General features: G+C 70.3%; 1 protein-coding gene across 2 annotated transcripts; it reads right to left on the reverse strand.

Annotated features, from left to right (window-relative positions):
- Nucleotides 1–996: 996 nt before the first annotated feature.
- On the reverse strand, nucleotides 997–15583 carry LOC104306280 (sodium/potassium-transporting ATPase subunit alpha-2). 2 transcript variants are annotated; one of them, XM_054179180.1, is made up of 24 exons: nucleotides 15522–15570; nucleotides 13568–13657; nucleotides 13361–13465; nucleotides 12841–12900; nucleotides 12282–12485; nucleotides 11524–11637; nucleotides 11296–11430; nucleotides 10657–10774; nucleotides 9264–9532; nucleotides 8766–8964; nucleotides 8261–8370; nucleotides 8017–8151; nucleotides 7742–7931; nucleotides 7237–7412; nucleotides 6871–7007; nucleotides 6632–6782; nucleotides 5770–5938; nucleotides 4865–5019; nucleotides 4616–4739; nucleotides 3781–3926; nucleotides 2260–2390; nucleotides 2064–2165; nucleotides 1875–1966; nucleotides 997–1067 (listed from the first exon to the last, which is right to left on the reverse strand). In XM_054179180.1, exons 2-24 carry the CDS (start codon nucleotides 13619–13621, stop codon nucleotides 1039–1041), a joined length of 3105 nt encoding a protein of 1034 aa, XP_054035155.1. In that variant the 5' UTR covers nucleotides 13622–13657; nucleotides 15522–15570; the 3' UTR covers nucleotides 997–1038. The 2 variants fall into 2 exon arrangements, with proteins under 2 accessions (XP_054035155.1, XP_054035156.1); XM_054179181.1 differs by lacking the exon at nucleotides 13568–13657 and having other exon boundaries at nucleotides 15522–15583.
- Between the last annotated feature and the right edge of the window lie 430 nt (nucleotides 15584–16013).

Consider the following 16013-nt stretch of genomic DNA (forward strand, 5'->3'; position numbering starts at 1 on the left):
CCCCGCCGGCTCCGCTCCAGCTCCATACTGCGGCAGGAAGGAGGAGCCCGGGGGGGGGGGGGGGGGGGTCGGGGGGGGGTAAAAATAAGGAGCTGGGGGGGGGGCACCGCGGGGCAGTGCCCAGGGGGTGCTGGGACACCTCTGCCCCCTCCATGCCACTTTGGGGGGGGGCCCGCGGTCCCTCCCTCGCCTCCAGGAGTGGTCCTGGGACCCCTCTGTGTGTGCCCCCCCCCCCCGCCCCCCCCCCCCCGAATCTGGGGTCGTGGTTGGGGCAGAGGTGGCACTGAGGGCACCACTGAGGGCACCAGGACTGGCACACACCACCCTCCCCCCCCCATCGTCACCTCTGCCCCCTCGGGTCCGGCGGCTGCGGCCCCCCCCGGGCACCGCCTGGCATTGTTGGGGGGGGGTCGGGGGGGGGCTTGGTTCCCCCAGACCTCCATTCCCAGCCCTGCGGCTGCCCAGTGCCCCTTTGTGTGCCAACTGGATGCCCCCCGGGGGTGATGAGGTGCTGGGACCCCCCCCCCAGATGGGCACCGGGGGGGTCCCCAGGTAGTGCCCTCCCCGCCCCCCGCCCCCCCCCGGCTGGCTCCGCCTCGGGGCCTTATTTTTAACCTGGTGACACCGAAGCCGAAACCGGAGCCGCTGAGTGCCCCCCCCGCGGGCACGGCTGGCACCGCCGGCAGCAGGGCAGAGGGGGCACGGGGAGGCATTAGGGGCGCGCGGGGGGGGCATTGGGGGGTACACGAGGTGGCACAGGGGGCATTAGGGGCACATGGAGTGGCACAGGGACATAGGACCCTCCCCCCATGCCCCCCCCGCCCCCCCGCGCAGAGTGGGCACGAAAGGGTTAAACTTTTATTGCTCTGAAGGGGGTGGGGAGGGGGGGAAGGGTCCTGGGTGCCCACGGGGGGGGCACAGGAGCAGAGGCTGCCCCCCCCTGCACTCCTGAGTGCCCCCCCCGCCGGCCCCGGGGGTTAGTGGGGGGGGGGCGAGGGCTGCAGCGTTGGGGTCCGGGGGCGGTCCGGGGGGGGGCACTCAGTAGTAGGTTTCCTTCTCCACCCAGCCTGCAATGGGGGGGGGCAGAGTTAGGGGGGGGGGGCGCCAGCTGGGGGTGCCCCCCCCCCTTCCGATTTGGTTGCCCCCAACCCGCTTGGGTCCCCCCCCCGCCACCCCCTCCCCGATTCTCCCTTCCCCGCTGCCCCCCGGGGGTAAATTGCAGCCCTGAGGGGGGGGACTTGGGGGGGGAGGGAGTGGATTTATGGGGGGGGAGCTGGGAGGCGGGAAGTGGTCATCGGGGTGGGGGCAGTGATGATTTGGAGAGCGGAGTTCGGGGGGGGGGGGTCTGAGGGGGTCGTGGTCCAGACTGGGGGGGGGCGATACCCGCGGGGGGGGGGCCAGGTGGGTTGGGGTTTTTTTGCGGGGGGGTCAGAGACCTCTGGGGGCAGGCAGTGATGATTTGGGGGGGAGGGGAGTTTGAGGAGGTCATGACCCAGCCTGGGGGGGAGTCATAGCCGGGGGGGTTCGGGGGGGTGTGGGGAAGTCATTGGTGATTTGGGGGGGGGGGGGGGGGGGGGGGGCAGAGACCTCTGGGGGCGGGCAGTGATGATTTGGGGGGGAGGGGAGTTTGAGGAGGTCATGACCCAGCCTGGGGGGGGGTCATAGCCGGGGGGGTTCGGGGGGGTGTGGGGAAGTCATTGGTGATTTGGGGGGGGGGGGGGGCAGAGACCTCTGGGGGCAGGCAGTGATGATTTGGGGGCAGTTGGGGGGGGGCTGTTTCTGAGGAGGTCGTGGCTCAGCCTGGGGGTGGGGTCATACCCACGGGGGGGGGTCGGGGGAGGTTCCCGGGGGGGTCCCGGGGGGGGGTCACTCACCGCCGGGGTAGCGGCGCAGGATCAGCTTCCGGACCTCGTCGTAGGCGAAGATCAGAAGGCTGTAGGGGAAGGCGCAGAACCACCAAGTGACCCTGGCACGGGGGGGGCACAGAGCGGAGCCGTTAGAGGGGGCGCGGGAGGGCACCGAGGGGCTGGGGGGGTGCCCCCGGGGGGGTCTCCCTCGCTCACTTCAGAGGGTACATCCGCAGCGCCACCCCCATGCCGGGGCAGTAGGAGAGGAAGGCTGCCAGCGCCGTCTCCTCCAGCAGCCCGAAGATGAGGATCTTGTTCCTGGGGAGGGGGCAGAGGGGTTGGGGGAGGGTAAGGGCACCTCGGGGGGTGGGCACGGGCACGGGGGGGGGGTGGCTGGGGGGTGGGCACCCACTTCATGCCCTGCTGGAAGACGGAGTTGCGGCGGGTCTTGCAGATGATGAGGTCTGCCCACTGCACCACCACGATGCTGGCGAAGAAGGCAGTGTGGCACGTGAACTCCACCACCTTGCGCTGCTCGTACGTCTGCCAGGGCCGGGGTGGGCATCGCCTCAGGGAGGTGCCAGCCTGATGGCCGCACACCCCCCCCGTGCGCCCCTCCTGTGCCCCCAAGCGGCCCCCGAGCGCCTTTGTGTGCAGCCTTTGTACGCACGGCTTGGCACCCCCCGCCCGCGCCCTTGGCATGCCTGCGGGTACCCCTTGGCACTCCCCTTGGCACACCCACAGGTACCCCTTGGCGCTCCCCTTGGCGCTCCCCTTGGCACACCCACAGGTACCCCTTGGCACTCCCCTTGGCACACCCACAGGAACCCCTTGGCACGCCCCTTGGCACACCCACAGGTACCCCTTAGCACACCCCTTGGCACACCCACACGAACCCCTTGGCACTCCCCTTGGCACACCCACAGGTACCCCTTGGCGCTCCCCTTGGCACTCCCCTTGGCACACCCACAGGTACCCCTTGGCACTCCCCTTGGCGCTCCCCTTGGCACACCCACAGGTACCCCTTGGCACTCCCCTTGGCACACCCACAGGAACCCCTTGGCACTCCCCTTGGCGCTCCCCTTGGCACACCCACAGGAACCCCTTGGCGCTCCCCTTGGCACTCCCCTTGGCACACCCACAGGTACCCCTTGGCACTCCCCTTGGCACTCCCCTTGGCACACCCACAGGAACCCCTTGGCACTCCCCTTGGCGCTCCCCTTGGCACACCCACAGGTACCCCTTGGCGCTCCCCTTGGCACTCCCCTTGGCACACCCACAGGTACTCCTTGGCACTCCCCTTGGCACGCCCCTTGGCACACCCACAGGTACCCCTTAGCACACCCCTTGGCACACCCACACGAACCCCTTGGCACTCCACTTGGCACACCCCTTGGCACACCCACAGGTACCCGTTGGCACTCCCCTTGGCACACCCACACGAACCCCTTGGCACTCCCCTTGGCACACCCACAGGTACCCCTTGGCATGCCTGCGGGTACCCCTTGGCACACCCACACGTACCCCTTAGCACACCCCTGGGCACAGCCACATGTACCCCTTGGCACACCCCCTTGGGACCACTCATGTAGGTGCCTGCAGCCCTGGCATGCCCATCTGTACCCATCGTGTGCCCATGTGTGTAGTTGTTGTGTGCCCATCTGCACCCCTTGGCACACCCACCTGGACCACTCACACATCTGTGTGCAGCCCTGGCGTGCCCATGCACCCCCTTGGCGCCCTCAGGTTCCGCCCTGGCACCTTGGCACCGCGGGCAGGGGTGGTGCAAGAGCAAGGGGCCATGCGGGAGGGCACATTGTGCCAACTCGCTCAGGCGTGTGCCAGGGCCGCAGCTGGGCACAGCCCGCGGACACCGGCAGGGGGCGCAGGGGGCGGGGTGGGCACGGGGGTGGGCACGGGGGTGGGCACTGACCCACTCCTGGCCGTAGGAATCCTCCAGGTCGTTGGTGGTGCGGTCGTCCCATGCCAGGCGGATGCCCACCAGGGTGCCAGGCAGGAAGCCATTCTCCGCCAGGATCACGAAGTAGGTGAAGAATCCACCCAGAGCCTGGATCATCCCTGCGGGGTTGGCACCCCGGGGTCAGGCACTGGCACCCCGGGGCCAGGGAAGGGCACCCCAAGGGCCACAGGGGGGCAGGTCAGGGCACAGCTAACTGCTGCCCACCCCAATGCCCCTCTCTGCCCAGGGCTCACAGGTCCTGTGGTGCCACTGGGAGCCCTGATGCCACACAGGGGCCCTGGTGCCAGCTGGGCTTCTGTCCCCTGCTACCTCCAGCAGGTGCCTGGCACCGGCAGTGTGTCCCCAGCGCGGCCACCTCCCATCCCCCTTGCCTCTCCTACTGCCCCCAGTGCCCCTGCAGTGCCCCTGTGCCAGCCTCACCAACTGCCCATATGCCATGGGGGTCACAGGTGGCTGCTCCACCATCACCAGCAGGTCCTGTGGTGCCCCCGGGAGAACTGATGCCACCCAGTACCAGCTGGGGGGGGGGCCATCCCCTGGTACCTCTATCAGGTGCCTGGTGCCAGCAGTGTGTCCCCCGGGGCTGGCATCCCTCAACCCCCTGCTGCCCCCGGTGCCCTCACAGTGCCCTGGTGCCTGCTGCCCAGCGCCAAGACAGTGCCTACGGTGCCAGCTGGGGGGGTGTGTGCCTCCCGGGGTACCTCCACCAAGCGCCTGGCAGCGGCAGTGTGTCCCCAGCGCTGGCACTCGCCGGTGCCCGCGGTGCCCGCGGGCGGTGCCACCTCACCTATCTGCCCGTAGGCCATGGAGATCAGCCTCTCGTTCACCAGCTTGTCCGTGCGGGGGTTCCGCGGCTGCCGCTTCATGATGTCGCTCTCGGCCGCCTCGTATGCCAGGGAGATGGCTGGCACCTGGGCGCGGGGGGGCACAGCTGGCACCTCCCTCTGGCTCCTCACCCTGCCGCACCCCCCCGGCGCGCCGCTCCGGGCACGGGCGGGGGGTGGCACGGCTGGCACCTCCCGCGGCGTGGCCTCACCATGTCGGTGCCCAGGTCGATGCAGAGGATGGTGACGGTGCCCAGGGGCAGGGGGATGTTGGCGATGATGAAGAGCAGGAAGGGAGTGATCTCGGGGATGTTGCTGGTCAGGGTGTAGGCAATCGACTTCTTCAGGTTGTCGAAGATCAGCCGGCCTGGGGGGCACAGCGGGCACCGTGCCACCGGGGGGCACGGAGCGAGAGACTCAGGGGGCACAGCGGGCACCGTGCCACCGGGGGCCACGGAGCGAGAGACTCAGGGGGCACAGCGGGCACCGTGCCACCGGGGGGCACGGAGCGAGAGACTCAGGGGGCACAGCGGGCACCGTGCCACCGGGGGCCACGGAGCGAGAGACTCAGGGGGCACAGCGGGCACCGTGCCAACGGGGGGCACGGAGCGAGAGACTCAGGGGGCACAGCGGGCACCGTGCCACCGGGGGGCACGGAGCGAGAGACTCAGGGGGCACAGCGGGCACCGTGCCACCGGGGGGCACGGAGCGAGAGACTCAGGGGGCACAGCGGGCACCGTGCCACCGGGGGGCACGGAGAGAGAGACTCAGGGGGCACAGCGGGCACCGTGCCACCGGGGGGCACGGAGCGAGAGACTCAGGGGGCACAGCGGGCACCGTGCCACCGGGGGCCACGGAGCAAGAGACTCAGGGGGCACAGCGGGCACCGTGCCACCGGGGGGCACGGAGCGAGAGACTCAGGGGGCACAGCGGGCACCGTGCCACCGGGGGGCACAGAGCAGGCATCCTGCGGGGCACAGTGCCAGCAGGTGGGCACGGAGCAAGAGACCCAGAGGGCACAGAGGGCACAAGTGCCAGCAGGTGGGCACGGAGCAGGCATCCTGCGGGGTACTGCCAGCAGGTGGCCCCCGCGCCGCAGCCCCTCCCCGGCCAGGACCTTCCTCGACGCCGGTGACGATGGAGGCGAAGTTGTCGTCCAGCAGGATCATGTCGGCAGCCTGCTTGGAGACGTCGGAGCCGGCGATGCCCATGGCGATGCCAATGTCAGCCTTCTTCAGCGCCGGGGAGTCGTTCACCCCGTCCCCAGTCACGGCCACGATGGCACCCTGGGCACGGCGGGGGGCAGGCGCTGAAGGGAGGGGCCGTGGGGGCATGGGGGGGGATGGGCACGGCAAGGGGCACCTTGGGGCAGAGGGAAAGGGGCACCACGGGGCACAAGAATGGGGGCGATGTGGGGCGTGGGCACAGGGCACCATAGAGCGCAGGGCTGGGGGCACCATGGGGTATGGGAGCAGGGCGCTGGGAAGTGTGGGGATGGGGACAGGAAAGGGGCACAGGGATGGGGACGTGGTGGTGCCCGGGGCTGGGGGCAGGGAGGGGCATGGGCAGGGGCATAGAGGGGCATAGGGCAGAGGCAGGCAGGGACATGGGCACAGAGGGGCACGGGCGGGGGCAGGCAGGGGCATGGGAACAGAGGGGCACAGGGCATGGGCAGGGGCAGGGGCACAGAGGGGCACAGGCAGGGGCAGGGGCGGGGCACAGAGGGGCACGGGCAGGGGCGGGCAGGGGCAGGCAAGGGCATGGGCACAGAGGGTCACAGGGCACGGGCATGGGCACAGAGGGGCACAGGGCACGGGCAGGGGCACGGGGCACAGAGGGGCACAGGCAGGGGCAGGGGCGAGGCACAGAGGGGCACGGGCAGGGGCAGGCAGGGGCATGGGCACAGAGGGGCACAGGCAGGGGCAGGGGCAGGGGCACAGAGGGGCACGGGCAGGGGCAGAGGGCACGGGCAGGGGCACCTGGCGCTGGCAGCCCTCCACGATGATGAGTTTCTGCTGGGGGGAGGTGCGGGCGAAGACGATCTCGGTGTGGTTCCGCAGGATCTCGTCCAGCTGCTCCGGGCTCATATCCTTCAGGTCCGAGCCGTGCACCACGCAGGCCTTGGCCTCCCTGGCACCGCCACAGCCTCAGCCGTGCCCCCCGGCCCCCAGGCCCCCCTCCCCCCCCCTCCCGGCGCCTCCTGGCACCGAGCACCCACCGGGGGTTGACCTGGCTGACAGGGATGTTGAGCCGGGCAGCGATGTCCTCCACGGTCTCGTTGCCCTCCGAGATGATGCCAACGCCCTTGGCAATGGCCTTGGCAGTGATGGGATGGTCCCCGGTCACCATGATCACCTGGGGGGCACAGGGAGGGCATCTCCTGCTTGAGGGGCGCTGGGATGGAGGGGGAGATCCCCGGGGTATGGGGAAAGAGAGGTGGCGGGGGGGGGGGGGGGGGGGGGGGGCGGACGGCAGGACTGGAGGAGACACCGCGGCTGGAGGGACACCGGAGGGGACAGCAGGGCGGCAGGGCACACGGCGGGGGGCACCGCGGCGGGGGGCACCGCGGCGCTGCGGGTCGCACCTTGATGCCGGCGCTGCGGCACTTGCCGACGGCGTCAGGGACGGCGGCGCGGGGGGGGTCGATCATGGACATGAGCCCCACGAAGCAGAGGTCGCTGGTGGGGAAGTTGACCTCATCGGCGTCGAAGCGGAACCCCCGCGGGAACTTCTCGGGGGGCAGGTAGAGGTGGCAGAAGCCTGGGGGGCAGTAGAGCACGACGGGCTGTGGGCATCCCGTGGGCACCCCATGCCCATGTCCTCGTGGCCCTGCCACATCCTCTGTCCTTATGTCCTTCACATCCTCCTGTCCCCTGTCCATGTGCCTGCACAGCCTTCATAGTCCCCTGTCTCCAGATCCTCACAGCCAGATGGCCCCAAGTCCCCTGCCCCTACACCCCCTGCCCCTACACCCCCTGCCCACCACATCCCCCTGCCCCCTGTCCCTGCAGCCCATGCCCACCATTCCCTCGTGCCCTAACCTGCCCCTGCCCCATCTCCTGTCCCCTCCCCCCAGCGCCGGTACTCACCCAAGACCCTCTCTCCCAGCCCCCCCAGCTCCAGGTACGCGTTCTGGAAGGCTTCTCTCATCTCCTGGTCGAGAGGCAGCTCCTGGCCCTGCAGCAGGATCCGGGAGCAGCGATCCAGGATGCGCTCCGGGGCTCCCTTCATCACCAGCAGGTAGCCCTGGGGGTCCTCCTCCCGCTCGTGGATGGAGAGCTGCGGGGCACAGCGGGCACGGAGGGCAGCGTCAGCCCCGGCGCCCGCAGGCAGGGGTCCCGGGGGGGCGCTGGCAGGGGCAGACCTGGTACTTGTTGGTGGAGTTGAAGGGGATCTCGGTGACTTTGGGGTTCCTGTCTCTCATCTTCTTGACGGAGCCGCAGGACAGTTGGATGCACTTCAGCAGCGCCGACTCCGAGGCGTCCCCGGCCGTGTCCCTCTGCCCCGCACAGCGTGCCCAGGGTGATGCCAGCGGCGCCCGCGGGGGGCGCCGGCGCCGGCACCGCCCGAGCAGCCCCGCGGAGGTCGTGGAGGAGCCCAGGCCGTACCTTGGAGATGGAAATGTTCTCCTGGCCGGGCTTGAAGACCGCGCGGTTGCAGAGCCCGGCGATGCGTGCCAGGGCAGCCCAGGTGGGCGAGCGCTTGTCGAAGGTGGCACCTGGGGGCACCCAACCCCATCAGCCGTGCCAGGGCTGCCTCCTCTTCTCTGGGGACACCTCCTGACGCTACACCCCATGCCCATCACATCCCCCTGCCCCTACACCCCATGCCCACCACATCCCCCTGCCCCTACACCCTATGCCCACCTCATCCCCCTGCCCCGTGTCCCTTAACCCCATGCCCACCACCTCCTCCTGCCCCCTGCCCCCTGTCCCTACACCCCATGCCCAACACATGCCCCTGCCCCCAGTCCCCACATCAGGGCACCTCAGGGAATCCCTGGAGGGGGTGGGGGGAAGGGTTCAGGGGTAAGAAAGAGTCGCTCCCGAGGTCGGGGCGGGCACAGTGCCCAGGGGCTGTGGTGGCAGCAGGCCGGGGGTGCCAGGCACCCACCCGACTGGTCCTCGGTGGTGTCGGCCTCGTGGATCTGGTTGTCGAACCACATGTGGGCCACAGTCATCCTGTTCTGGGTCAGGGTCCCTGTCTTGTCCGAGCAGATGGTGGAGGTGGAGCCCAAGGTCTCCACGGCCTCCAGGTTCTTCACCAGGCAGTTCTTGCGTGCCATGCGCTTGGCAGTCAGCGTCAGGCACACCTGGGGGGCACCAGGGGGCGTCAGTGGGCACCCTGTGGGCTCAACCGGCACCCCAGGGTGTCCAGCAGGGCTCTGAGGGCACCCAGCAGGGCTCCAGTGGTGCCCAAGAGCACCCAAGGTCAAGCACCAAGTACTGGGTGTTGCTGAGGGCACCAGGGCCAGTGCCCACCACCTGTGTCCCAACACAACCAGTGCCCAGCTCCCAGCACAACCTCTGCCCCCACCTCCCTCCCAGCACACCCAGTGCCCCCCTACTCCCTCCCAATGCCCCTCCCCCCCAGTGCCCCCCAGCCCCTCACGGTGACGGTGGCCAGCAGCCCCTCGGGGACGTTGGCCACGATGATGCCGATGAGGAAGATGACAGCCTCGAGCCAGGTGTAGCCCAGGATGAGGGAGAGGATGAAGAAGGAGAGGCCGAGGAAGACGGCGACGCCGGTGATGAGGCGAATGAAGTGCTCGATCTCCATGGCGATCGGCGTGCGCCCGACCTCCAGCCCCGACGCCAGCGAGGCGATGCGGCCCATCACCGTGCGGTCCCCGGTGGAGATCACGATGCCGCGGGCGGTGCCTGGCGCCACAGGGTGCCCGCGGTCGGCGGCGCTGCCGCGGAAGGGCCCCGGCTTGCGAGGGACCCTCCCGGCCGGCCGCGGGCACAGACGGCTCCGCGCTTGGGGGGGGGGCGGGGGTCCTGCTCTCCGCCGAGCAGAGGGTGGGGGAGGGACGCGAGGTCTCTGTCCTGGCACAGCCAGTGCCCATCTCCTAGCACAGCCAGTGCCCATCTCCTGGCACAGCCAGTGCCCCCTTCGAGCTCATCCAGCCCCATGGGCATGGACACCCCAAGGCCTCATCCCAGCTGGCCTTGAACAGCTCCAGGGAGGTTGGAAAAGACCTTGAAGGGCATCAACCAACCAGCAACCCAGCGCTGCCAAGGCCGACGTTTGCCCAACTCCTCCCCCCCCCCCCCGGCTCCAGCCTCCTCTCAGTGGCTGTAGAGGCCAAGGAGGTCTCCTTCAGCCTCCTCTCCTCCAGCCTCACCACCCCCAGCTCCCTCAGCTGCTCCTCCCCAGCCCTCTCCCCCAGCCCCTTCCCCAGCTCTCTTGCCCTTCCCTGGCCCTGCTCCAGCCCTCAAAGTCCTTCTGGCCCTGAGGAGCCCAACCCTGAGCCCAGGCTTGCAGCTGTGGCCTCCCCAGTGCCCAGCCCAGGGGCACCATCCCTGCCCTGCTCCTGCTGCCCACACTGTGGCTGCTGCAGCCCAGGGAGAGAAGCAGAGGAGATGACCTCAGGCTGCCCCAGGGCAGGTTCAGCTTGGCCATGAGGACCAATTTGTGCCCTGCAGGAGTGGTCAGAACCTGGCACAGGCTGCCCAGGGAGGTGATGGAGTCCCCAGCCCTGGAGGTGCTCCAGAACCCTCTGGCCCTGGTACTGGGGCCAGGCTTTGGTGCCCATGTTGGTGCTGGGCTGATGCCCTTGGGAGCTCTTCCCCACCCCAACCACCTCCATGGCTCTGAGGTTGTCTCTGGCAGCCCTGGGGCTGAGCTGGGACCTTCCCTGTGGGTGGAGGATGAAGCAGTTGGCAAAGCAGTGGGTGGCACCTTGGTAGGCAGACTCACCTCCCTGGCACCCCCCAGCCCTTTTGGCACCCCCCTGGCACCCTCAGCCCTTTTGGCACCCCCCTGGCATCCCCAGCCCCACCTTCCACGCAGTTGGTGGAGAAGAAGCAGATGTTCCTGGTCTCCAGGGGGTTCTCGTGGGTGAACTCCGGCGACCGCGTCTGCGGCTCCGACTCGCCGGTCAGGGAGGAGTTGTCCACCTGGCACCGTGGGCAGCAGGAGGCTGATGCTGGGCACCAGGCCCCCCCCGGGCTTGCTGGCACTCCAGCCAGCCCCCTTGCCTGCATGCCAGCCCTGGTGCATCCTCCCCAGAGCCCATGAACCGTACTGTCCCCAGTGCCCATCCCATGCCACCCTGGTGCAAACTCCATGCCAGTCCTGGTGGCCATCCCATATTACCACCAGTGCCTGCCTGATGCCAGTCCTGATGCCTACCTTATGCCCTCCACACTGACCACCCTAGATAAGTCCTGGTAGCTGAACCATACTGAGCCCAGTGCCCACCCCATGCCAGTCCCAGTGCCCACCCCATGCCAGTCCTGAAGCCCTAACCACGCCATCACCTACATGAGTGGTGCCAACTGGTGCCCACCCCCTATTATGTGTGGTGCCCTCTACCTATTATGTGTGGTGCCCACCACCCATTTGCTGCAGTGCCCGCCACCCCCGCGCGGCGCTGCCCCTCCCGTGCCCGCCCAGGTGCCCAGCCGTGCCCGGGCACCTTGCAGCCGTGGGAGGAGATGATCCTCATGTCGGCGGGCACCCTGTCGCCGCCCTTCACCTCCACCAGGTCCCCGACCACCACATTCTCGGCGTTGATTTGGATCTTCTCCCCCTCGCGGATCACCAGCGCTTGCTGCCAGGGCCAGGGGCACCCTCAGGGCACCCCGCTGGGCACCCCGGCCCTGGCCCGCGGGGCGCCCCCCCCCCGGCGGCGGGCACAGCCTACCTGTGGCACCATGTTCTTGAAGGAGTCCATGATCTTGGAGCTCTTGGCCTCTTGGTAGTAGGAGAAGCAGCCGGTGACGATCACCACCGCGGCCAGCACCACGCCCAGGTACAGCTGGCACCGGGGAGGGGGCACCTCAGCACCGGGCACAGCGCGGCGCCCCCCCCCCGGCTGCCCTGCCCCCTGCAGGGCGGCTCACAGGGATGATCACCCCCACGATGCCCACACCCCCACGATGCCAACACCCAACCATGCCCACACCCAGAGCCCCCCAGAGCTCAGGGCTTCACAGTGCTTGTGTGCCCCCCTGGTACCGGTATCCCCCTGGTGCTGATGCTCCCCTGGTGCCAGTGCCCCCCTGGTACCGGTATCCCCTTGGTGCTGATGCCCCCCTGGTGCCAGTGCCCCCTGGTACCGGTAATCCCCCTGGTGCTGATGCCCCCCTGGTGCCAGTGCCCCCTGGTACCGGTAATCCCCCTGGTGCTGATGCCCCCTGGTGCCAGTGCCCCCCTGGTACCGGTAATCCCCCTGGTGCTGATGCCCCCTGGTGCCAGTGCCCCCTGGTACCAGTAATCCCCCTGGTGCTGATGCCCCCCTGGTGCCAGTGCCCCCTGGTACCAGTATCCCCCTGGTGCTGATGCCCCCCTGGTGCCAGTGCCCCCCTGGTACCGGTATCTTCCTGGTGCTAATGCCCCCCCGGCGCTGGTGCCCCCCTGGCACCGCTGCCCCCCCGGCGCCGGCGCCCGCGGTGCCCTCACGTTGTCGTTGGCAGGTTCGTCCTCCATGGCAGCCTGGATGCCGTAGGCCAGGAAGCAGAGGAAGGCTCCGATCCAGAGCAGGATGGAGAAGCCCCCAAAGAGCTGCCGGCAGAACTTGACCCACTCGGGGGTGGTGGGGGGCGGGGTGAGGGCGTTGGGGCCATCCTGTGCCAGGATCTCTGCCGCCCGGGCGTTGGTCAGACCCTGCGCATGGCCACCTGATGCCAACCCTGCCCCGCGGTGCCAGCCGGGGCCGTGGGAGGGAAGGGCTGCGTGGGGGAGGGTGCCGTGGGGGCGCTCGTGGGCACGGGAGGGCATCCGTGGGGACGGGGGGGGGACGGGGGGCACCCGCGGGGGCACTGTGCCAGGAGGGCACAGCTAGGTGTCGCTCGTGGGGACAGGAGTGCCAGGATGCCAGGATGTGATGGGGAAGGAGGTCAGGGACAGCCACGGGGCCAGGGTGCCAGGAGGGGACAAGGGGCACAGCTGGGTGCCACCCACGGGGGCAGGAGGGACATAGGATGCAGATGGCACCAAGGGGACGCTGGGGACCTCTCACCCGGGACAGGTCCACTTGGTACTTCCTGCCCAGCTCATCCAGGGACAGTTTGTGGTCATCCTGCCAGGCACACAGCACCCACGTCAGACAGCTGGGCTGGCACTGCCAGCTGTGCCCAGTGTGCCCATTGTGCCCGGTGTGCCCAGTGTGCCCTCTGTGCCCAGTGTCCCCTGTGTGCCCGCTGTGCCCTGTGTGCCCGCTGTGCCCTGTGTGCCCCGTGTCCCCTGTGTGCCCTCTGTGCCCAGTGTGCCCTCTGTTCCCAGTGTGCCCATACTGCCCAGTGTGCCCCGTGTCCCCTGTGTGCCCTCTGTGCCCAGTGTGCCCTCTGTTCCCAGTGTGCCCATACTGCCCAGTGTGCCCCGTGTCCCCTATGTGCCCTCTGTGCCCAGTGTCCCCTGTGTGCCTGCTGTGCCCTGTGTCCCCTGTGTGCCCGCTGTGCCCTGTGTGCCCAGTGTGCCCTCTGTGCCCAGTGTGCCCCGTGTCCCCTGTGTGCCCGCTGTGCCCAGTGTGCCCTCCTCACCATGTTGACCTCCTTCTTCAGCTCATCCAACTCCTTCTCCTTCTGCTTCCTTTTGCCTCCTCCATTCTCCGAGGTGGTGGCAGCCGGGGAGTACTCGCGGCCGGCCTGCGGGCACGGCAGGCACCCGTGGGCACGGCTGGCACCCGTGGGCACGCTGGCACCCCGTGGGCATGCTGGTGCCACTGGGCACCTGGCCGCGGGCATTACCATGGGCATGGATGTCACTGCCAGCGTGGGCGTCACCGTGGCCACCGGCATCATCCAGGGCACCGGAGGTCACCGTGGGCACGGGGGGGGCTGCAGGCACCGGGGGCAGCGTGGGCATGAGGGGCACCACAGGCGGGGCAAGAGCAGGGGGCAGTGGGGGAGGTGGTGTTGGGGGTGGGGGCAGCAAGGAGTGGGGGTGGCAGCAGGGGCTGGAGGAGGCGCTGTGGCCACAGGGCCGGGCCCAGGGCTGTGGGGATGGCATCGTGGTCACCAGGGGAGGTTGGCACTGTGCCCAGAGCCATGGGAGGGATCACAGTGGTCGGGGTGGGGTGGTGTCACTGTCACTCTGAGAGGGTCTCCAGAGCCCTGGGGAAGGTCACAGTGGCCATGGGGGGTCCCCAGAGCGGTCACTGTGGCCGAGGGGGGTCCCCACAAGCTGGGGACAAGGCTGTGCCACCGGCAGTGCCACGGGGCGGGGGGGGGGGGCACTGCAGGCAGGGGACAGGCAGGGCCCTGCCTGCTCTCCTTGGGGGGGTGGTGCGGGGGGATTGAGACAAGCCCGCCCCCGCCCCAGCCCCGCTGCAGGGGGTCCCCCGGGCTGGCAGCAGGAGCCGGTGGCACGGCCGGAGGTTGGCAGCGGCAGCCGGGCCCGGGGTGGCCGGGGGGAAGGGGGGGCCGGGGGGGGGCCGATGCGGTCATGGAAAACGGCCCCGGTGCCAAGAACAACGGCGGGGAGCGGCGGGGGGGGGGGGGGGGGCGGGGGTCGTGTTACCGGGGATGGGGACGCGGCAGGGGCACCCCCGGAACCCCCCCGGCGTGGGCATTAGGGACCCCTCCCAGCGAGGGAAGGCTTCGGCTCGGCACGGTCTGGGGGGGTCCCACTTGAAGGGGCACCGCGGGGGCTGTGGAGCGGGTGGCACCGGGGGGGGGGCGGTGCCGGGGGGGGTGTCCTGTGTCATCTCCCCCCCTCCCCCCCGGCGCCGGGCATTTCCCTGGGGACGGTGCCAGGAGGGACACCCACGTGGGGGGCACCAGCGGTGTGGGGGGCACCAGCAGTGTGGGGGGCACTGGGGGGCACCCCCTGTCCGCATACTCTGGGGTCCCCCCACTTTTTGTGTCGGTGCCCAGGGGCTGGGGACTGGTCTCGGCCGTGCCAGGCGGGACGAGGAGGGAGGGGGGGACCCCGGGCGAGATGCCAGCCCCGGCTCAGGGCCCCCCCGCGGCCGTTGCCACAGCACCGCGACCCTGCCGCGGAGCAGCCGCGGGCACGGAGCCACGGGCACGGAGGGGGAGAGCCACACGGGCACCGGGGGGACCCTCCGAGGGGGCACCCCGGCTCCGTGCCTCGGTTTCCCCACCATGGGGGGACCCCCACCGACGCCTTTGGATCCCTCCCCGAAGCGGGGGGACCTCCCCCACCCGTATCAGGGGATCCCTGGCAGTGGGTGGGTGCCCTCAGGGGGTGCCCCGCGGGTGGGTGTCCCGCCTGGGTGGGTGCCAGGGTCGGGTGCCACCAAGGGTGGCTGCTCCAGGAGTGGGTGCCCTGAGGGAGGGTGTCCCGAGTGGGTAGGTGCCCGCGGGTGAGGGGGAGCCTCGGCGCGGGTGGGTGCTCCGGCAATAGGTGCCCGGTGTGGGTGGGTGGGTAGGTGCCAGGGTCAGGTGCCAGGTGCCCGCAGGTGGGTGCCCAGCCGGGGTGGGGGCTCCAGGAGTGGGTGTCCCGGTGGTAGGGGCCCCGCGGGGGTGGGTGCCAGGGTCGGGTGCCCACTGGGGTGGGCGCTACTGGACGGGTTGCGTGTGGATGCTTCAGGAGTGGGTGCCCCGACTGTGGGTGCTCTGGGGGTTGGGTGCCAGGCTCGGGTGCCCGCAGGGGTGGGCTCTCCGGGGCGGGGTGCGTGTGGGTGCCCCGGCAGTGGGTGCCCCGCGTGGGTGGGTGCCCCGGGCCGTCCCTACTCACCCCTCTGCCCATGGCGCTGCCGTCGCTGCTCTCGGCCCCGGGGCACTTCGGGGGGCGGCGGCGGCGGCGGCGGAGAAAAACCCTCCGGGGCCCCGCCCGGGCCGGCCCCCCCCTCCGCCCCCCTGCTCCCCCCTCCCTCCAACCCCTCCGGGCCGGACCCAGACCCCCCCCGGCCCGGGCCCCTTCTCTCCGGTTTCCCCCGATATGGGGGGGGGTGTGGGGTGTTCTCTCCCCGTGCAGGGGGGCTCCGAGCCCCTCCCGGTCCCAGCCCCTCCCCCCCCGTGGGACCCGTACAGTGCGGGGGGCCCTGGAGAGCGCTGGGAACGCAGGTGTCGGGGCAGGGGGGGTCAGCCCCTCCTGACCCCCTTCCGACTGCGGGGGGTGTCAGGGGACATTGGCGTCCGGGCCCCCCCTCCTCGGTGACCCCACGGCTTGGCCCGGGGTGTGGGGGGCTGCCAGGACTCCTGGATCTCTCCCTGTGGCACCCTCAGA

The sequence above is a fragment of the Dryobates pubescens genome, assembly GCF_014839835.1.
Source record: "Dryobates pubescens isolate bDryPub1 chromosome 41 unlocalized genomic scaffold, bDryPub1.pri SUPER_41_unloc_2, whole genome shotgun sequence".
NCBI classification, from domain to species: Eukaryota; Metazoa; Chordata; class Aves; order Piciformes; family Picidae; genus Dryobates; species Dryobates pubescens.